Source organism: Sturnira hondurensis, unplaced genomic scaffold (genome assembly GCF_014824575.4).
Source record: "Sturnira hondurensis isolate 20B ecotype Veracruz unplaced genomic scaffold, ASM1482457v3 Scaffold0015596, whole genome shotgun sequence".
Taxonomy (NCBI): Eukaryota; Metazoa; Chordata; class Mammalia; order Chiroptera; family Phyllostomidae; genus Sturnira; species Sturnira hondurensis.
Window position 1 is genome coordinate 61,473 of NW_028088227.1, and position 22,559 is coordinate 84,031.

Consider the following 22,559-nt stretch of genomic DNA (forward strand, 5'->3'; position numbering starts at 1 on the left):
AGGAGCTGGACTGCATCTGGCCTTTACTCGGGGCAGCTTATAAGGCCTGGTGTGAGACTTGTTTGTCTGAGTACAGCATAAAAGGAACAAATCCACCAGCACCAGGGGTGTTGCCACTCAAGTCCTTCTGCATACATTTTTCTAATGATAATTCACTCTACCCAGCCCCCCTTCCCCTCCCCCCAAGGCCGATTTATTGAAAAAAACACCTTATATGGTAATATTGCTAACACACCGTCAGCTGGCCTTTTTAGGGACTCTGTTTAAAGAAGATCCGCCTCTGGGGTTTTATATTGCTCTGGTACTTATGCCAAACACACACCAGCCCTCAGTCACTGGAAGAAGGACCTCTCATACATTCGGTGAGTACAATACAGCTTCTGTGGGCTCTTTCTGCCTGGGGCTGCCTGGCCTCCTGGCTGCAGGAGGCGCCTTCATTGGCCTGGCCCCCGTGACGTGGTGCTGGCCCAGGTCACACACGTCAAGGCCCTCGGTGGACAGCACGATGCCTGCAAGCACCCTGCTGCCTGTCAGGAAAGGGCTTTCTGGCCAATGGGCACTTTGGGGAAAAGCTTTCTGAGTCTAGGTGGGTGCTCCCCGTCCTGGTAACCGGACGTTGGATAGGACTTTATACCTGCGGTCTCTGCTCATCCCACTGCCAGGAGCAGTGTGGATCTACACTCTCGTGTCCTTTGTCGCAGCTCCAGATGTCTGTCTTAGGTGAGCAGGTCTTTTCAAAAAACCTGCTTCTTCTGAGGGTGTTTGAATCAAAGCTAACGATGGCCCCAGTGTCTGTGAAGTGTATGGGTTGGGAATAAGAGAGTATTTTCTTTAGCCCTCTGCGGGTCACACTGGCAATGTGACCTCTGATTTGTGCTTGGCTGAAATGAACAGAAACTTTTCTTAGGCCTTGGAGGCTCTGGGGTCACAGGGTAGAAAGTCAGGGGTGGGGTAGGAGCAGGTGTTCTGTGGCATCAAGTAGATTGAGGGTTGGAGGGAACGTAGGAGCCACCGAATGCACTCTCCGATGAGGACAGTGAGACCTGGAGAAGTTAAGCAGCTTCTCCACGCCACACGCCGACCTGTAAAACCACCTGCCTATGCCCGGTGCACACACACGCATGGACACACATGCGCACACAAATAATTAAGAGGAAAATGAGACTGAGGGGCTGCAGGGTAGGACTCTGAGGTAGGGAACCCAGGAGGCTTGCCCGCGCTGATGGCAGGGCAGGGCTCAGTCTCGGAGCATCCTCTGTGTGGGGATGTCCAATGAGCCATCGGTAATTTTAGTCTGGCAATTTCCACTTTGTGATCAGAGTCGCTGCCTTCTCTTCATGGCTGAGGCAGGTGGTTTAGTGGTGCAGGCCTTGGGAGCAGACTGCCAACCACCAAATTTACTGAGTGACCTCAATTTACTCTTCTACAAAATGGGAGCAATAGTAATACCTACTTGGTAGCACTGTTGTGAGGATTAAATGAGATAATACATGTATAAAGTGCTCAGCTCAGTGCTATAAGGGCCTGATGCCGATTGCTCAAACTTTAAAAATCACCTGGACCTCTGACCGGTGTGGCTCAGTTGGTTTGGCGTCATCCCGCAAAGGAAAAGGTCACCAGTTCGATTCCCAGTCAAAGCATATTGTGGGGTTCAGGGCGCTTACAAGAAGCAACTGGTCAATGTTTCTCTTTCACTTCGATGTTTCCCTCCCTCTCTCTCCCTTCCTCTCTCTTTCTCTCTAAAACAAAACAAAACAAAAACACCTGGAGATCTTGTTAAAACACAGACTGCCCTATACCCCACCCCAGATTCTGATTCAGGGGGCTGGGGCAGGGCCCACTAATTTGCATTTCTAATAAGCTCCCAGGTGATGCTGAGACTGCAGGTCTGAGACCACACTTTCTTTAGGGAGGCCCTGAGTGCTTGCTTTTATTTATTTTTTTAATGGGTTTAGACTTCAAGGTTATCCGTTGGGCTGAAAAGAGAGCTTCCCACCTTGTGACAAAGAATGGGTGCTGGAGAAACTGTAACCAGCAGTGATTCTACATGTCAGGCTTGGGAAACCAAGATGGGCAGCGTGACATCCTGACCTTGAAACATGATTTTTCCCCTCCTGCCCTTTGTTTATTACAATATTTACTGAGCATTTACTATGTGCAAGACACTGTCCCAGCTCCTTAGGGACAGTACAGGGACTTCTGTAATCATTGGGAGACGCAGAAAAACAGAAGAGAAGCATGGAGTAAATAAATGTATAAAGGTCTCTAGGAGAAGTTTTTCACCCAGCCCAGGAGTTATCAGGGAAGGTTTCCTGGAGGAAGGGGTACCTGAGCTGGGTCCTGGAGTTGGGGTGGTCCAGGTAGAGAGGAAGCATGGTCTTTGGGATTCTTCAAGCAGCTAAACTCTACTGAATTAAGACTTCAAGTTGGGAAGCAGGGAGAGATAAGGACAGAGGGGTGGGCAGGGCTGGATTATCAGGGCTTTATACCTTGCACTGAAGGACGGGGCAATGGGGGACTACAGAAAGGTGACAGACAGCAAGAGATCTGCCTTTTGAAGGGTCTGCTCTGGCAGCTGTGAGGAGAGGAAACTGGAACAGGGCAAGCGTGCTACCACCATGTGCAGTGGTCTGCGGGTGTCATGCAGGGTGGCATGGAGGTAGAATTAAGACACCCTGGGGATTGGTTGGGAAGGAGGAGGGAGGAGTCAGGGTATAGGCTCCAGGGTGGGTGGTGCGTTTCACTGAGGGGGCGTCCAGGTTTAGAGGGTGGTGATGAGGAGAGCAGTCCTGGAGGTGGAGTTGAGGTGCCAGGGGCATGAGTTGCAGGTGCCTGACAGGAGCCCAGGAGAGGGGCTGGACTGAGCCGGGAGAGCAAATGAGAGGCCTAGGTCAAAGTCTGCAGAGCAGGTCCAAACAGCAGAGTCCTGAGAACCAGAAATATCACTCACTAGTCGTTAAATTAAATGTAATTAATGTATATCAACAAAGCCCAGATACCCCAAAGTTAATTAGAGGTGCTGCTAGAGTTTTCCGCTGAAGGAATGTTTTTCATGGAATGATTTCGCTCCGCCAGGCTTTTTGATCATAGGGCATATGTGTGTGCGTGCACATTATAATAGGCTGCTGCTTACATGTCATTTAAAGTCCGCCCCAAAATATTTCCCAACTACTGTTTGAAGTCTCACCATCTAAGAGGCCTTTCTTTTAGGATTTAAACTTCCTGTTAATTACCAAAATGTCTTTGGAAACTGGCATAAATTCAACTCTCAATCATCATTGATTTGTGAGGTGGCTCATTCAACTCCATCCAATATTCAACAGACCTCATCCAGGGAGCAAGTTCCGGTGAAGAAGAGTAGGAGAGATATAAGAATTACTTTTGCAGTCTTTTACAACGGAGATTGACAAACTTTTCATGAAGAGGGCCTGATAGTAAACACATTACCGTTCTTGGGCCGTGGGCCACACACAAACAGGCCTTAGATTGCTGACACTGATTTACAGTTTAGAGGTCACTTTCATTTCCATTATTTTATTTGGTCCATCTCCTTGAGAGACAGATGTCAGGGTTTCCATTTCATAGTTGAGGAAACTGAAGGCCAGAGCAGGAAACATGGGCCTGGGCCGTGGCAGGGGGAGCGTCTGAGGAGGGAGAAGGGCACAGAAAGGAAGGCAGAGGGGACTCTGAGGCCAAACCTTTGGAGGTGGGGGGGGGGGGCGGATTTTAATGCCTCTCTCTTCATAGTTGCCTAGAGGAGAGGGGCGGGAGATACAGGAGATAAGTGAGCGGGCAAATTCTTTTTCTTTTTTAATTTTTATTTACTGATTTGAGAGAGAGAGAAACATTGTTTTGTTGTTGCACTTAGTTACACGTTCATTGCTTGCTTCCTGTGTGTGCCCTGACCAGGGATCAAACCCGCAACCTTGGTACACCAGGAAGACACTCTAACCAAATGAGCTACCTGGCCTGGCCTAGCCAATTCTTCATGCCTGTTATGTGTTTGGTCTTTGGCCACCCCTAGGGAGGAGCGGGGAGCTGTGTTTCTAAGTTCGTGAAATCCTCAATGAAGCCCAGATGTAGTGCATGCTGTCAGAGCCAGGACGTCTCACTCAGCTCTCTGCCAGCGTGAAGCGGTTGTGACCCCGGGAAACCACAGTGTCTTTGGCTCTGGTTCAGCTGACATGCTCAAGTCTAGCCCCAAGTTACCAGCAGGCAGCTGAGGAGGGTGTAGGGTTTCTCCCAACAGAGACATTCCAGGAGAGTCTGGCTCTGCAGTAAAACCCTTGTTCCCAGGGCAGTGTGGGGGCCCCGCGGAGGCTCCAACTGCAGGCCGGCAGCCCTGACCCCGCCTTCACCGCCCTGCTTTTCATCTGGGTCTGCCTTGGAGAAAGTAGATTTAAATCCACCCAAGTGCTGCAGAACGGCATTGCTGACAACTTTAAGTTGCTTTGTGGCTTGTCTCAGCCACTGGGACACAAAGTCCAATGCTCTCTTTCTGGGGGAAGGGGGGGTGGCGGGGAGGCAGGGGGAGACAGAAGGGTTCACTGAAAAGCCAGACAGGCTTGAACTATAAATCACACGTGAGAGAGAAAAATGTTGAGGGGACCCCGGAGCAAGACGGTCACAGAGGTGTGGCTTTGCCTCTTGGCTACCTACTAGTTTTGAAGGTTGCTTTCCCCTCAAGGCGGACCCCTGCAAGAACATGGAAACAACTGTTTGCTGAACAGCTGCTGTAGAGAAAACTGTCCCCGAGTGGCTTTAAATCAGGCCCATGTGACCACGTTGTTGTGATACTGGACTGTGGGAACTGGGGGACACCAGGGGAAGCACAGGCCCGGCCTGGGAGGGGGGCACTAAGGTGATGAGGTTGTCATCCAACGTTAATTAAGTACCTACTGTGTGCAAAACACTGAAAAAGAGTCAGGGGCTAGAAACATAAATGTAGACATAATCCTGGCATCGGAGGGGCCCAGAGAGTCAGAGAGAGACAAGAACACAGGCCTTTCTGTTCCAGGGCATTTGCTGCCACAGCTCCAGAGAGACAGAGAAGCAGAAGCGAGAACACCAAACATGGAGAAGTTGTGAGAGTTTCACTAAGGTGGCGAGGAAGGTACAAGTCCAGGCTGTGGGATCCGCCAGCCCCGCCTCTGCCTGGCTAGGAGACATGAGGTTAGGTTCTTTCCCTTCACAGAGACTTGGTTTCTAAGTCTGTAAAGTGGAAATAAAGACACCTTCCTTCGGGGTTTTGAGAGGATTAAATAGATGATATATGTGAAGGGCCCCCATTTTCTAATTAAGAATACTTTTATTTTTTAAAAAGGGGGAAAGAACATTTATTTTCAAAAAAATGGAATCAGGAATACACTGCTGGGTTTCCACTCAACAAAGCCGCTGGGCCTCTCCCGTTGCATTGAATATTCTGCTCTCTCTGTCGTATGGAGGCTTCTGGCAATCAGTTAACAAATCAATTTATCATTCAATAACTTTTCAGCATTAAAGGTGTTTCTCATCTTGGTGATTTCCCACAAATTTGTGATAAACTGGCTCCTGGCCAAATCGTTCCGCTGACCCATGAGTGCTTCCCCAGGGTAAGTCCCTGGACGTGTCTTCATAGTGTCAAAAGACATGCACATTTTTCTATCAAAAGATATGTGCAGTTCTTCATATGGAAAGTAATACAATAACTAATAAATAATAACACAAGAATAAACTCTGGGTTTCACATACTCACAACTGTAAACCTACTTTTGCCCACCCTGTTCATTTTAAGGCTTTGAATGGTACTCACAAATTCCCCTTCCAAAAAATTGTACAATTTGACACATCAGCAGTGAATGCAAGCCACTTCCCCACACGTTTTCCGTTAAGGGAGTCCCCAGGCTCGGGACATGGCTCTCCAGCCAGAGGTGGGGTGAGCTTTCACTGGGGCCACAGCACACTCCCAACTGTCAGCAGGGCGCCAGGTCCTGCTCAGAGGCTGAACAAGAGCGTTCACAGTGTGGTTATTTAGATGCACACACAGAACCTCATGTTTATCCTGTTAAATTTAATTGTACTGGACTTAGCTTATTTTCTCTGCTTTTTGAGATCTGCTTTGGATTTTGGTTCTTCCTTCCAATGTATTTAATATTACTCTCTCCTTAGTCTGTTTTTCATTGAGCTCATTTATTAAAATGTCACATAAAAAATAAACCAAGAGTAGAGCCTAAGACATATCACTATCTTCAGGTTGATGTTGATCCATCAATTAACACATTTCAGTGGCTAATTTAGGCAGCTACAAACACGTCTAATTGATTTAGTGTTCAGCCCACTTGGCTTTATCAATAGGGATGTCACAGGAGACCTTGTCAGATGCCAAGATCCAGTTAAGGTCAGTGTCTTCCACCTTCTCCTGCCCCGTGGTCCTGAGAGAAAACGGAGGGCTGTTACTCTGACGACACTGGCTCTTGGTGAACAATTACCAAATACAAGAAACCATGGCTTCTTTAAAATTGCCTTCTTCAACAGTGCCCCTGGAAACCTAACTCACTTGCATATCAGGATTACCTGAGGTTTCAGAAATCCGCCTTCTTTCCCTTTTGACCATTAAACAACATTTGCCCATCCCCAGTCTCCTACCCTCTCCTCACTTCTCCATTGTTCCTCAGTGGTAGGAGGTTGGGGGATCTTCTCCACAACCCAGGAGCTGTTCAGACCCAGACACAGAGCTGTTCTGAGTAGCTAAGTGCTTTCCTTCAATCACCACTTCACCTCAGACCTTGATTCCTCTTACAGATGTTTGTCCTTCCTTTGTTGTTCTGGAAACCTTTCCCCTTGACAGCCATTGATTCATTCACTCATCCATTTGGATAACAAACATTTAAGAATCCACTCTGTGCCAGACATTATGTTAGGCACACTGAAGAATCACTGGGGAATAGGGCAGACCCAGCCTCTGTCTTTACAGAGCTACACGTGAACCAGCATATGCAGAGCTGAGCATTCCCCGTGCAAGTTCAAGGTGCTGTGGGGCAAAGAGGAGGGGTCACTAATTAAGACCACTGGCCAGAGACGCCTCATGAATATGCAGTGTTAACACAGAACTCTGGCAGGTGACAGGAGTAGCAAACAGGTAGGGACAGGGTCGTCCAGACCTTGTGTGTAAAAGTTCAGAAGGAAGAGGAAGTGACATAGTTCATTAAATGGGGGCGGGGGGGAACCCTCTGCTTGTGAAAAGCATGAGACAGGGCAGGAGGGCAGATGAGCCTGGAGACACAGGCCAGGGCCAGACCTCGATGGGCCCCGTGGGCCAAGCTGAAGAGCTGGGACTTGATCTCCGTGGCCCCCAGAGTTCATGAGGATGAACAGAGACAGAAGCAGAACTGGACTCAGTGTCACAGTGAGCCTTTCCCCCGGTGTGCACAGTGCTTTAAACACAACAGGAGAGGGCTTCTTCTTTTCAGTCTTAAATTTTTGTTAATAAGCTTCTGCCCGGTCTCTACTTAGCCCTTCTGACCTCATGCTCACAGGCCTGTGGCTCTGTCTCCTCTTTGCTTTGGTCACCATCTCCACTGTCCATTTCAGCATATCACCGTTGATGGGCCGAGGCCACAGGTTCCCAAAGAGCCCATCTGCTTCCCCTCCTGTGGCCTCACATCCTGCATGAAGCCCGACTGAGGCTTCCTCTCCCACTACCACCGTCTCCTTCCACACCTTGGTCTCTTTCCCTGGACCCCTGAACGCTGGCCTGCCTGTCCCCTTCGCTGGGACCCTTCCCACTTCCATTCACACTCTCCCACCCAGCACTTCCCCGGCTAGAAGGCCATCTGCTGTCTCCTGAGTGTCCGTTGCTTCTCTTCTATCACTAAGTGCCAAAATTTTGTCATATGTTGTCTTTCACCCCCCCCCCCAAAAGAAAACCTTCAACAGGTGTTGGAAAAATGGATTCCCTCCTCACTCAGCAGCTGCCCCAGGTCTCCGTCTGAAGCAGCAGCGGGGGCAGTGAGGCCCATCCAGGTTAACTCGTTTCCTCTCCTCTCAGGCTGCCCCGTCTGCCCCAGGGGCTTCTACACTTCGGATTGTATGTGGCGTCTATACCTACTACATCTTTTTTCCTTCATGATATATTATGTTGATTTTAATTGTAAACTATTCATGAATAGAGACTCCCTGTAAAAATTTGAAACATTACAGCCGTGACCCAGCGCCTCCTCTCACAGCCCCTTCCCACCTCTGGAGGTAATCACCAACATCAGTCTTAGACTTTTTTCCAGGACTTTTTGCTGTGTTTATATCCACAAATAGAATGCTGTGGAAAATACACAGTCTTGGGGGGGTTCATTTTAAAAAGAAGGTACAGAATGGTTTTCTGCTATACATTCTAAAATGGTTGAGAAATCTAGCCACGTGAGTTTATAAACACCGGCCTGGCTCTTCTCTTAACTTTAGGACAGTGCCCCATACTTTGGACTTTTGGGTAATTTCAAATTGTGTGTTTCTCAAAAGAGTGCCAGTTTTTCCACACTTGGGCCAACACCTATTATAAAACTTGGAATCTTAACACTATGATGGGTAAAAACGGTCTTACTTCACTGCACCTTCCTGGTAACTAGAGAGGCCGTGTGTCTTGTCATACGGTCGTTGGGTGTTTGCATTTCCTTTTCTGACAGTTATATATTCATCATCTTTGTTTTCCTTTTGAGCTATTTACTTGTTTCTTATTGATTTCTGAGTTCTTTATATAAATCCTTTGCTTTATATTCTGCACACTTTTTCAACTCCTTTCCTAACCTTCAAGTCTTTTCAGATTCTCTCTGTTGGATTAGAGCTTTGTAGCCATTTCAAGTCTTAAGAGGCAGGCGAATGAGTTTGCTAAAACTGCCATAACAAACTATCACAGGCTGAGTGGCTTAAACGATGGAAATGTATTTTTTTACAGTTCTGGAGGCTAGAAGTCCCAGATCAGGGGGTTGGCAGGGTTGGTTTCTTCTGAAGCCTCTCGCCTTGGCTTGTCTGGTGGCTGCCTCCTGGCTCCCTCTTCCTGTGTCTTCCCTCTGCATATCTCTGTCCCAACTTCCTCTTATAAACACACCCATCCTATTGGACTAGTTACATTGAATAAATGGCCTCATTTTATTTGAATTACCTCTTTAAAGGCTCTGTCCCCAAATATAGTCATACCTCATGTTACTACAGGTTAGGATTTCAGCACATGAATGTGGGCGTATACAATTCAGTCCATATCAGCACAGCAGAGGGAAGAGGCCCAACTGCCAGGGACTGGGAGGCCAGGCCCACGCTTACGTCTCCTGAAACTGGGCCCTGGCTGCAGGTCGAGTCAGGCCCCTAAGCCAAGAAGACTGTCTCCAGCATGTTTGTGACAATTGGCTGACTAGTTCTCTTCCTCCCCAACCCCCAAGGTGCTCCAGCCCCCGGTTCACTTGGCCACACTCACCATGTGTGAAGAGGAAACCACTGCGCTTGTGTGTGACAATGGCTCTGGTCTGTGCAAGGCTGGCTTCGCAGGAGATGACGCCCCCCGAGCTGTTTTTCCTTCTATCGTGGGCCGCCCTCGCCACCAGGTGTGTGCTCATCTGGACACAAGGATTTGAGCCGCTAGGAGTAAGCACAGCATTGTGGAGACAATGCTGAATTGTTATGTGTGTGTGTGAGATTGAGAGAGAGAATGAATGTGTGTGAGAGGGTATGAGTGTGTGTGTGTGAGTATAAGGGCGTGTGTGTGTGTTGAGAGTAGGGTCTTCTCTTCCGATTAACAGAGAAGGCCCCTTTAAATAGAAATACACAAACAAAAACATCCATGGGACATCAATGATGGTATTATGTCTGCCTTAAGTCTTTGGGATCGCTAGGTTTGGAAGAAACCTTTAAAAATATACATGCAATTAAACAAGTCCCTTGCCTTTAAGCAATTTATACTCCGTGAAGATACACCCACAACTAATTTGAGATTATAGGCTGAAATAGAGGCAAAATATTTCACCAGGAAAGGGAGAGATTAAATCTGAATGGGGAGACAAAGGAAGGGGAAGACTTCATAGGAAAAAGGCAGTTGAGTCTAGAGAGGATCTCAGCATTTGCAAAGAACAGCAGGAGCAAAGATTTGCAGGTTTAAAGTGTGAGCATAGGGTATATGAGGAGGGCAAAGAGCATAGGGTATATAAGGAGTGTGTGTGTGTGTGTGTGTGTGTGCATGTGTGCGTGCGTGTGAAATAAGCAGAGGAAGTGTATGGAGGGACCCTGCTTTCTCTCTCTCAGAAAGTGACATTGTCTTAGGAGCAAGAAGAGAGATAAGCCCACAAGACATCCTCCACTTTCTCTCCTTATCACATCCTTCTTCAGTGTTATCTGCCTCGCCCTTATCTCCTGCTGTTCTTCTTCCTGGGGAAGAACATTTTTCCTGTCTTCATCTTTCTTCAGAAACCCTCTGGTGCCTGAGTTCCGCTGAGGGGAGCCCTCAGCCAATTCACATCTCTCCTCTTTTGCATTGCAGGGTGTAATGGTGGGAATGGGCCAGAAAGACAGCTACGTGGGGGATGAGGCTCAGAGCAAGCGAGGGATCCTGACTCTCAAATACCCCATTGAGCACGGCATCATCACCAACTGGGATGACATGGAGAAGGTATTGGTGAATTCCCCCTTTAACATGCTCATTTTAATGGCAATACATCATCGTGACCCTCATATCCCACAGCCCTCTGTGCCCTGTCAGCTCAGAGGGCACAGAGGGCTGTGGGATAAAATGTTCTTATCTAAAAAAATGTTTTTCGCACCCTTCTTTTCTTCCTGTCTGTCCCCATGGCCATACTCAATCAAGATGCTGATATTGCATAGGACTCTTGCACTGGCTTCCTAACTGATCCTGTCTCACTCACCCAGTCAATTCCCTACACTGCTGCACAGCTTATCTGTCCAGGAATAAATCAGATCACATCATTTACCTCCTCAAGAATCTGCAGTAGCTCCTCAGGAGCCAACAGCAGGTTCCTAACTTCCTGCCTGGATCTGAGGATCCGGTCCTGCCTAGTTCCCAGCTACATCCTTCCACACAGCCTCCTTTCAAGCCAGTGCTTATGCCTTTCTTCAGACGCTGCTGCTGCCCTGAGAGAGGCAGACAGCTTCTCTCCTTTTTGTTTTCTCTGCCAGGACCTCAGATAGGTGCATTGATGCTACATTATGATGATGATTCCCTAATGAAAATTCTAAGTAAGAATCCATCGGGGTTTCTAGAAGCCTTTCTGTGTAAGAAAATGTGAGAAAGGGACAATTTTTAAATGACAGTTTGTGATCAACAAAATCATTTGTGCAAAATGCTAATAGAGCCTTTTTAATATTCTTTTGATAAATTCTGCTGACAGTTGTCTGAGAGTGCTTGCTTTGCAATGATTGCCTTTTGAAATGTAATAGAGGCTTATTGAGCAGACTGCCACTGGGAATAAAGAATGTTGATTTGAAATCTGTGGTTCAAAATACTCTTCTCTAAACCCTAGATTCAGGCACTCTGGATGTGAGACAAATAGGTAAAATAGAATAATGTTTGCTTCACACAGCAGAACTGTTAAGAACACAGACACAAGTCAATGATGGAGCTGTGGGAGCAAATTCTTTCCCCTAAGCCTTGGTTTCCTCATTTGTGGAGATAAAAGTAGTTTCTTCACTAGGTTGCTTTGTAGATTGAATTAGGTAAATATTTAGTATAATCTCAAGGCATGGAACATACTTAATGTTCAATAAATGGCATATACAATTTGTATATATCTAGCAATGTACAATTCAAAAATGTAACAAAAACACTTTAGTCATAGTAGTAACTATACGAACTCTTCAAAGAAACCCTTAAAAATATATCATGTGCCTTAAAAGAAAAATGGAAGAAGATAAAGCTGTCAAATCTTCTAAAATTAAGTTATGGGTTTATTGCCATTTCAATGAAAATCTCACAATTTTCAAATTGTATGCATTTAAGGTACACAATTTGATGACTCGAATATATATATGTGTGTGTGTGTGTGTGTGTGTGTGTGGCGTAACAGTCACCACATTCAAGCTAGTTAACATTCCTGTCACCTCACACAGGTTTTTTCTCTGGCACTGAGAACAGCTGATTTTCCGTCCTTAGCAAATATTAGGTGCATAGTGCAGCCTTGTCACCTGCAGTTGCCAGGCTATGCACTAAGTCCCCAGAATTTGTTTTCTCCTACATCACTGAGACGTTGCTCCCCTTGACCAGCCTCTTCATTGGTTCCCCAACCCCCCCACCTCCCACTAACTCTTGTGCCATTTTATTCTCTGCTTCTATAAATTTAACTTCAAAAAAATCACAGTTTTTAATTATGCGAGATAATCATAAGGTACATTCAAAGAAAGAAATAAGACAAAATTTGTGAGAACAAAATGAATAAAAAAACTATGAGGACATTTGCCATATCCAATTATTAAAATATAGAGTTATAAAAATTAAAACTATTTGGTAGCAGCACAAAGGAAAAGAGAAATTGCATGATAAATGAAACTTCTAATACCAGAAAAAGATTCTGGGACAACTGATTACTTATCTGGAGGGTGAGGAATGTTGTTTATTGTCCTTACCTTATACTATTTCACCAAACATGTATCAATTGAATATAAAAGTTAAATATAAAAATTCAAATATTAAAAAATACAATATAATAAGTGTATCAAATTTCTAGTGGAAAAAAGTCAGAAAGAAAAAGAATGATGAATGTGATTTCTTAAAAATTGTAATTTCTGCCCTGACTAGTGTGGCTCAGTGGATTGAGCACTGGCCTATGAATAAAAGGGTGGCTGGTTTGATTCCCAGTCAGGGCACATTCTCCAGACTTTTCCCAGGAGAAACCTACTGATCTCTCTTCCTCCTCCCACTCTCCAGCCTCTTGCTGGTCTTCTATCAGCCAAACATAGTCAGAAGCCAGAAGGCCAGGAACACAGATGCAACAGACCTGGCCCCCCAGGACACAAAGCTGGAGAGAGAAGGGAAGTTCAGACAGAAATAACACCTTAAGTAGATTAGCCCCAGTTCTGAGTCCTGTCTAGGGCCTCGTTGAGAAGGAATATGACCTCTGACCTTTAATCAGAAATTCCCAGGGCTGACAGTTCTCACCTGTGCCCTACTCCCCTAGCATGGCCATGTCAACTGGGATTTTCCAGCCCACTGGGAGTCTGCTGGACTCAACTGACTTTCATCCCCAACAGATCTGGCACCACTCCTTCTACAATGAGCTTCGGGTAGCACCAGAGGAGCACCCCACCCTGCTCACAGAGGCCCCCCTAAATCCCAAGGCAAACAGGGAGAAGATGACCCAGGTAAGAGGCCAGCCAGGCTTGAGCACTGGCACAAGAACGCAACATGGATGCTCAGCCAGATCCTTTCCCTCACTCATATATCAGTGAGACAGAATTTTTTTTGAGAACCCATTATGTGCATAGTCCATGCCAGACCCTATACAAGGAGGGAGGAGGGTAAATAGGCATATTTCCTGCCCTTAATAAGATTGCAGACTATTCTTTGGACCAAAAGGTGCTGCTATTTCTGCCAGACCGTCTAACTCTGCATTGTCCTTTCAGATCATGTTTGAAACCTTCAATGTCCCTGCCATGTACGTGGCCATTCAGGCTGTGCTCTCCCTCTATGCTTCTGGCCGCACGACAGGTGGGTAACCCTGCTGTTGCCGTCCATTCCCTTTCTGACGTCAGAGGTAGGAAAGGAAAGAGGTTTCCACTCAGAGGAATTAAAGAAGCAGCCGAAGTCCAGGGAAAGCCTTGCTTTGGGATAACAAAAAGGAAGCCATGTGGATGAAAGTACTCCCGGGACAGATGGAAAGAGTTCACATGAACAAACCATGACTAGTACATCCATCAAGGGCCATTTCCCCCACAGTAGTCAGTCCTAGAACTTATACACACCTTCCGACAACAGTGGACTGTTTCTGCTCAGGAAGCAGCAACCGCAAAAACTGTCTATGGGGAATAATGGGGAATATGCAAGTACGTGCCCTTGGTATGGAAAGGTGCCCGGGAAAACGGAGGGAGCTCCAGAATAAAACACTTTTTAGTTGGGACTTGACAGCTTCCATGCACATCACAGCAACATGTATTTTTTGTCTTTTTTTTACTAATATTCATTCATGTGTTCATTGATACATCCATTCATTCATCCATCAATATTTTCCAATCCTGCCCACCATGTGCCGAGTACTGCACCACTGACAAACAAGACAGACCCTGCCATTACAGAGCTAACAGTCTAGTCGGGGAGAGACTAAAGTAAAAGATCCTTTCACCACAGGTGATAAGGACGGTAATGAGGAAGTACGAGGTATATACAGTTTTGTATCCTGTGCTTTGCACTTGATTTTGTTGTGAACATCATGTTGAATGGCCACGTGATAATACAGTCATTGTATGGTGATTCCATAACTTATTTATTTACTTTGCCATTTGTCAACTGCTGGACCTGTAGCTTATCTCAATTTTCTTTATTATAAAATATGCTATGATCAACATCTTTGTACTAGAGTAAGTTACTTGTCCCCGGATATTTATTTTACCTCTGCCCTTATAAAACCATCTTATTAGCCCTGGCTGGTGTAGCTCAGTGGATTGAGCACGGGCCTGGGAACCACAAGATCGAGGTTCGATTCCCAGTCAGGGCACATGCCTGGGTTGCAGGCCAGTTCCCGGTTCCTGCCGGGGACGCATGAGAGGCAACCATACATTGATATTTCTCTCTCTGTCTCTCTCTCTCTCTTCTTCCCTTCCCCTCTAAGATAAATAAATAAAATAAAATAAGACCTTTTCACATTCTTTAAAAAAAAACATCTTATTAGCTCTAATCATGTTTTAGTTGATTCTCTTGGGTCTTCTAGGTACCACATCGTGTACAAATAATGACAATTCTGTTTCCTTTTGATAATAATACTTTTTATTTCCATTTTGGGTCTCATTGTGTGGGCTAAAACACCCATGACTATTCTAAATAATAATAATAAAATAATGGTATTATGTTTCCCCATCAATTATGATGAAGCTGTAGGATCAAGAAAGATTTCTCATCAAGCTGACAAAGCTCATTTCCCTTTATGGTTTACTAAAAGTTTTATTAGTAGAGAATGTTAATTTTTTTCAAATTGGCTGGTTTTATAGTCTCTTTCAGATCTAACATTCCACGTGCATATACACATGAGTTTGATACCTGAAAGATGCACAAATTATCCTGTCTTGCTTAAAGAATGTACACCCTAGATGCGAACTGACGAGTGTGCATCACCGTGAAAGTGTCTCAAGTAGTATGAGAAGAGGAGACATTTTACGTGCTTTCCAGTAGGGTGTAGTCTCATTTGGGAGAATCAATTGGTGTGTGCAAAAATATGATTGGTTATTCTTATGGAGAATGAATTTTCTCAGCTACTAAAGAAAATGTGGTCATTGAAGCTCACTGGTAAATGGTCCCAGAAAGAGATAGATGAGAGACAAGAAAGGTTTTCATAAGTCCCATCCTTCTGTCCATAGGCATCGTCCTGGATTCAGGAGATGGCGTCACCCACAATGTCCCCATCTATGAAGGTTATGCACTGCCTCACGCCATCATGCGCCTTGACCTGGCGGGCCGCGACCTCACGGACTACCTCATGAAGATCCTCACAGAGAGAGGCTACTCCTTTGTGACCACAGGTATCCAGCCCCTTTCCTGATTCCGAGCACAGCTCAAAGCACCAAATCTGATCTAGGGCCAGAACTTCCAGGACTAATGAGAAGGCTGTGGCTCTGTATCCTCCAACCATCTTAGGGTGGGTGGGGAGGCCCTGGCCCGGGGCTGGGCCTCTGGACAAAACCAGAAAGTCAAGGTAACTGTATTCAAGGAGGACTGTTCCTGAGCAATACAAGGCTCAGGCCTACTCATCCTAAGCAGTACTCAGCTGAGCCCTCTTCAAGTGCCTTTTCACAGCACCCCCTCCTTCCCGAGGGACCTGCTACCTCTGTCTATGTCCACACCACATAGGAGCTAGTTTTTAACAGTGCTGAATGGTAGTAAGATATGGTGATGCATTTCATTAACAAGAGGCATTTATAATTTGTCTGAGGACACATAAAATACATAAGGTCTGAATATCTAAGGGGAAGGTATCATGCCTCAGTGGTCACCCTGGGAAAGAGAGTATTTAGGTAGGGGCCTTCCTAGATTCTGTGAGATCACAGCATATAAGCCTACATTGAGACTGGAAGTGTGTCCTGCCAGGCCCTCAGGAAGGCCTGCAGCGTGGTCAGGGCAGAGTGAAGACAGCAAGGAAAAAAGCCTGTGCAATGTTTTACTTGGGAATCAAGACTTTGACTTCCCACTTGAGGAACAGGAATGAAAAAAATTAGCATTTGTCCTGGCTGGTATGCCTCAGTGAGCTGAGTGTCAGCCGAGAACCAAAGGGTTACCGGTTCAATTCCCAGTCTAGAGCACATGCCTCGGTTGCGGGCCAGTCCCCAGTTGTGGGCACATGAGGGGCAACTGATCAATGTTTCTCTCTCTCTCTCTTTCTTCCTCCCTTCCTTTCTCTCTAAAAAATAAATACAATCTTTAAAAAAAGGGGAAAAATTGACTCTCATCCTAAGACTGAATCCAAAGAAGAAGGAGGTTTTCATAGAGATCAAAATGGGACAACCAAACTAACAGAACTGCGTGTCTACTCTCTGTCATTTCCACTCTTTCCAGCCGAACGAGAAATTGTGAGAGACATCAAGGAGAAGCTGTGCTATGTGGCCCTAGATTTTGAGAATGAGATGGCTACAGCGGCTTCCTCTTCCTCCCTGGAGAAGAGCTATGAGCTGCCAGATGGGCAGGTCATCACCATTGGCAATGAGCGCTTCCGCTGCCCTGAGACCCTCTTCCAGCCTTCCTTCATTGGTGAGGTGCTGCCCCCGGTCCTGACAATCAGGAGGCAGGGTGGTGGGCAAGGAGTGGAAAGAGAAGCAACACGAGTCAAGCACAGGTTCATTGTTATATGTAGCCCATATTTCTCCAGGAAGAGCCAAAAATATATAAACAATACAACTAGATAAAATCTAATTTTAAATAAAAGAGTAAGGAAATCAAGATAAAGCAAGAGAGGGATATAATATGAAACTAAGAATGAGGCTAATAAACAAAATGCTTCTTGGATTGCTCAGCATTTAGGTCATATGGTTGAAGTTTATAGTAGTAAACAGGACAGGCTTGGGGGGTCAGACCTGGTTTTAAGTCCTGACTCTGCCTCTTCAAGCCCCGTTGCTTTGGACATGTGACCTTCTTTAACCCTCAGTTACCTGATTTGTAAAGTGGAAATAATGATAGCACCTACTAAATAGTATTGCAACAAGGATTAGATAAGAGAATAACATGAGGACAACCCTTTCTTGAGGAGTGTATAAGAAGAGATGAGCCTGTAAGCAAATGTTGATTTGCTATTTACTAGTGGTAAATAGCAAACTAGACAGAGTGCTATAGGCCTAAGAAACCAGGGAGGGCTTCTTAGGGAAGGTGAATATTGGAACAGAAATGTGAAGAATCAGTATCATTTTATTTTATAGTATCTGGGGATGGAAGAGGTACAGAGTAGGGAATGGCATACAAAGCTGATGAAATGGCATGTACAAAGGCACATAGGTGTGAAACAATTTGGGACATGATGAAAGAGTTCTATGTGTGTGCACATGTGTGTATGTGTGTGCATGTGTGTCATGTGTTTGCACACACAAGAAACTGTAGCGAATAGCCAGACCACACAAAGAATGTGCAGTTAATCATATCAGCAATTAATATCCCCTGAAAGCTTTTAAGCAGTGATGTGGCAAGGTCAAATTTGCATTTTAGGAAGATTCTTCTTTCTATTGTGTGGAATTATATCACATGGACAAAAGACTGCAGGGGTGGGCCAGTAGGTAGGCATGAGCTGGTATGGCGTGTGGAAAGATCTTTGTGCCAGTGCCAAGTTAAATATCAGCCTGTAGGCACCAGAGGACTATCAAAGGTGATGTAATGGATCCTCCACACAGTGGAATATTATCTGGCAATAAAAAAGAATGAAGTACTGACACATGCTATAACATGAATGAACCTTGAAAACATGCTAAGTGAAACAAGCCAGACACAAAAGGCCACAGAGTACATGAGTCCATTTACATGAAATGGACTTTGTCCAGTGTAGGCAAAGCTATAGAGACAGGAAGTAAAGTAATGGTTGCCTAGAGCTGGAGTAGAGGTAAAGGGGGAAATAGGGAGTGTCCACTAATAAATACGGGGCTTCTTTTAGGGGTGCTGAAAATGTTCTAAAATTACACTGTGACAATAGTTGCACAACTCTGGGATTATACTAAAAACTTCTTGCCCTGGCTGGTGTAGCTCAGTGGATTGAGCACGGGCCTTCGAACCAAAGGGTCCTGGTTTGATTCCCACTCGGGGAACATGCCTGGGTTGCGGGCTAGTTCCCAGCAGGGGACACACGGGAGGCAATCACACATTGATATTTCTCTCCCTCTCTCCTTCCCTTCCCCCCTAAAGATAAATAAATAAAATCTTTTAAAAAATAAAAAATAAAATTAAAAAAACTTCTGTGTACTTTAAAAGGGTGAACATTACAGCATGTGAATTATATCTCAAAAAAAGCTGTGAAAAGAGATGATGCAATGCAAGTGGTCCTTTAGAAACATATCTCAGGCACCAATGTGAAAGATCAATCAGAACAGAGGGAAACTAAAGGCAGGATGTTGACTAGTTAAAGGTCTGATCTTGTAATCCATTTGGGAGTTAATTAGGATCTGAACTGGGATAGTTCCGACAACAGAAGGGTCACTTCAGGAGCTGAAGGTGCCAGTGTTTGTGAAGGATGGATGTTGACTATGTACTCTGATTTCTACTAGGCATGGAGTCCGCCGGAATTCATGAAACAACCTACAATTCCATCATGAAGTGTGACATTGACATCCGCAAGGACCTATATGCCAACAATGTCCTCTCCGGGGGTACTACCATGTACCCTGGCATTGCTGACAGGATGCAGAAGGAGATTACAGCCCTGGCCCCCAGCACCATGAAGATCAAGGTGGGTCTTCACCTAGTTCCCTCCATCCTGTTCTTTGTACAATGATCTGACTACTTGTGAGATGCTCAGAGTTGAGCTGACAGGCCTGGGAGGAGGAGTTGAGCGCTCTCCTGGGCTTGGCATCATTCTGGTCTGGGACATTTTGCCTTGTGGAGTTACATTCCTTGGGTGTTGATGAGTTGGAAACACTCTTTAGTATGAGCTCTCAAACACAACCACCTGATGTCATGTAAGAAAGAGGTGAAAGAATTTGGGACAAAGAGAATGTGGAGCTGGCTGAGGAGGAAATCAAGAGGAGAGGAATAGAGGGGAAGACAAGAAGGAGGTGACACTACAGGATCTCCAAACTTTAAAAAGGAGTTGGGTGTTACCCCAAAGGAGGGTGAAATTTTCAAAGAGATCAGGTCTGGCCATAGGGCAGGCTGTTGGTTCCAATTCATCAGGACATTCCTTGATTCCTGGACAGCCTGTTGACCCAGCTCAGCCACGGCCCTTCCGGCACTGCTTCTCACTAGGGTTTCTCACCTTGCAGGCCTCCGCAGAACAGGAGCCCACTTGTATTACTGCTTCTACCCAGCCTCTGGTCCTGAAGCAGTCAATGACATAGTCCTTTTTCAGGGCTTCTAGAAACTTTGCTGCTAATGGGTTTAGAAAGAGTTGGGAATAGAATAGAGATAACGAATAGGTTGAAAGTTACACAGTGTCACATTAAAGTTGTTCTCTGGGGAGTAGACCTGATCCAAGGAAGTATATTGTCTATGTCAGTATTCTAAGAAGTTTCTTTGCAAAGGAAGGGCAGCCCCAGACCTCCCTTCTGCCTAGCAGGTTGTGCTCAGCACAGGGAAGCAAAGCAGGCCACCAGAGAACAGGTGAGAACCTACAGGCTTCTTTTTCACCTGAAGATGCTGAAGCCTGCCACATGTGGCTTTTGACCAGGACTATGTGCCAGGATACCACACCTAGCCTCACCCCCAGATTCCAGTTCATCAGGTCTGAGGTTGAGGTAGGTGGTAGTCCTACCACCTACAATGATAAACAAACACCAGTGATTTGATGCATATCCCAATTTGTGAGTCACTGCCCTGAGTTTAATAGTATTCGACAGTCCTCAAGGAGTCTAGGATCTAATGAGTAGACATGATTGATCAAAGGGTGACTTAAATAAGAGGAGGGGAAAAGGCACTCCGGGCAGGGGAAATGGAGTGAACAAAGGTGCTGGGGGTGGGCAGGGAGTTTCTTCATGTATCAGCATCCCAGCCAAATTGGACAGCAGGATTTGTGTAGGAGAATTGCAGAAGAGGAAGCAAGAAATATAAAAGAAGGAATATAGGGTGGGGGTGGATGGCTGAGATTGAGGACCTCTAGCCCAAGATAGCCCAGAGTTTTCTCACAACTAGAACTGCCCGGCAATAAAATCACTTACCTTCTTAGTGTCTGTGCCAGTCCTTGAGGTACCTATCCAAGGAGTGATGGGGTGGCTTTTGTCTACCTAAACAAGATAATCTCTAAAGGCCCTTCCTATTCTGCAACTTCATGGCCTCTGTAAATTAAGAAATACAGAGAGAGATTTTAAAGAGTCAAAATAATATATTTAATTTCTGGATTGTTCTAGCACTGAATTCTTAGATCCTTCAGAATCTGAGAAATTAGTTAAAGAACCTCAGTCCTTCTGGATCTACTTTTAGGTGGAATTCAAAGGTGTCTGACAGGCTGAGCTCAGTGACAAGAATAAATTTCTAAAGGCTGAGCTCAGTGACAAGAATGAATAATGTATGTATGAATTTAAGAACTTCTCAGATGCAAGTAGCTGTTGACAGATATAGCTCAAGACAGGGTCTGAGTAGACTGGCTCACACTCAGGAATGGAGGGAGTCAACCTGAGCTGCTCATGCATCCAACTCCAGGCAAGAACAGAACAGTACTTCCCCTGTAGATGTTTGTATTGGTCAGCTATTGCTGAGTAACAAGCAATTGTGAGATCATAGGGCACATAACAATTAGCATGTATTGCTCATGTACCTGCAGGTCAGTTGGAAGTCAGCTGATGTAGGCCAGGCTTGGTTAGTCAGCTCTGCAGATCCAACCAGCTCAGGTCAGGTCTATATCACTCATTATGAGACCCAAGCTAAAGGGCCAGCAGCTTCCAAAGGAAGTTCTTTTCATAAAATTGGCAGGGGCACAAGAGAGTATGCCCAACTGCATGCCTAAAGCACATTTCAAGCTCCTGTTTGGGTCACTTCTGCTAACATTTTGTTGGTCAAAGCAAATGCAGAACCGAACCCGAAGTCACACAGTGGAACACTACACTCTTCCTATGGGGGTGGGGGTAGTGAAGATTTGAGCAATAATCCAATCTACCACAGTTTCGCTCTGTTACTTTCTGACTGACCGTGGAGTCTGTCCTTTTTCTGGGGCAGCCCAGAAGTGTGATGAGATGATTCCCGAGTCATCTGCCTATTCCCTGGGGGACTGATCATTATTCACCACATTTGCTCTTTGCAGATTATTGCTCCACCGGAGCGGAAGTACTCAGTCTGGATTGGAGGCTCCATCCTGGCCTCTCTCTCCACCTTCCAGCAGATGTGGATCAGCAAGCCAGAGTACGATGAGGCAGGGCCCTCCATTGTCCACAGGAAGTGCTTCTAAAGTCAGAACAGATTCTCTGGGGATCCTCTTTAGACCACTGTTATCAATCATGAAACATTAAAACCTGCAAGTTTTACTTCTCTGTGTGGAGCTCTTTCCCCCTCCCCACCCCATGCTGTGTCTCACACACAGTGTGAATGGCCTTTCACACCTTATTTCTAATCCACATGTAAACCTGTGAGATAGGTACTATTATATTATTAACCCCATATTACAGATGAGGAAATGGAAACTTAGAGAAGTTAAGGACTTATTGAAGATGACCCAGAACCAAAATTAGATTCCAAATGTAGCTGACTCTAAAGTTAGTATGCTTACTATAGCACCATGACTACTTTTCCTTAAACATGAATTTAAGGCTAGATGACGGGGGTACTGGGGGCAAAAAACAAGGGCATTCAGAGATGTAAGTTCTTGTACTCAAGGGTGATGTGCAGAGAATACAAACAGAAAGGGAAACAAAAGCTTATCAAGAAAGCAGCAGCACATTTAGAAAGATTTTTTTTTCTACCCTTTGCCTCCTCTTCCTTTTTCTTTCTCCTCTGGCTGTCTCTTCATTGCTTAGTTCTATTTGGGGGGCTTTGATCTGTTCTTTTACTCGGGCCATATTTTTTCATCTTTGTATGCCTATTACATTGTAAGGGCCAGAGCCTTAGGTATTCACCAGGGCAGGACAACCTTCTTTGCTATCTTGAGGTGTTACACGTGGAGGAGGTGTCCAAGAGGGAGCAGTACTGCTTGCTCAGCTCTTGGCCGGCTTTCAGTCACTTACCCTGCTACCCACAAGCAAACTGGGCCCTTCTGGTGCTGATTCCCAGGTGCGTG

General features: G+C 45.6%; 1 protein-coding gene and 1 long non-coding RNA gene across 2 annotated transcripts; one reads left to right on the plus strand and one right to left on the minus strand.

The window, feature by feature from the left end:
• Positions 1–291: 291 nt before the first annotated feature.
• Positions 292–21,810, plus strand: ACTG2 (actin gamma 2, smooth muscle). The gene is made up of 9 exons (XM_037064851.1): positions 292–362; positions 9,405–9,566; positions 10,496–10,624; positions 13,216–13,326; positions 13,588–13,672; positions 15,532–15,693; positions 16,724–16,915; positions 18,907–19,088; positions 21,591–21,810. The coding sequence occupies exons 2-9, from the start codon at positions 9,441–9,443 to the stop codon at positions 21,732–21,734; spliced, it is 1,131 nt and encodes a 376-aa protein (XP_036920746.1). The 5' UTR covers positions 292–362; positions 9,405–9,440; the 3' UTR covers positions 21,735–21,810.
• Positions 6,154–21,333, minus strand: LOC119000077 (uncharacterized). Its single transcript, XR_005069241.1, has 4 exons — positions 21,108–21,333; positions 20,512–20,628; positions 9,440–9,600; positions 6,154–6,410 (listed from the first exon to the last, which is right to left on the minus strand). It is a non-coding gene; the product is annotated as an uncharacterized LOC119000077 (long non-coding RNA).
• Positions 21,811–22,559: the final 749 nt, after the last annotated feature.

Coding starts and splice junctions, on each gene's coding strand:
- ACTG2 (XM_037064851.1), top strand. CDS start 9,441: ATGTGTGAAGAGGAAACCACTGCGCTTGTGTGTGACAATGGCTCTGGT. Junction 10,625..13,215: donor ACTGGGATGACATGGAGAAG/GTATTGGTGAAT, acceptor CATCCCCAACAG/ATCTGGCACCACTCCTTCTA. Junction 13,673..15,531: donor TGCTTCTGGCCGCACGACAG/GTGGGTAACCCT, acceptor TTCTGTCCATAG/GCATCGTCCTGGATTCAGGA.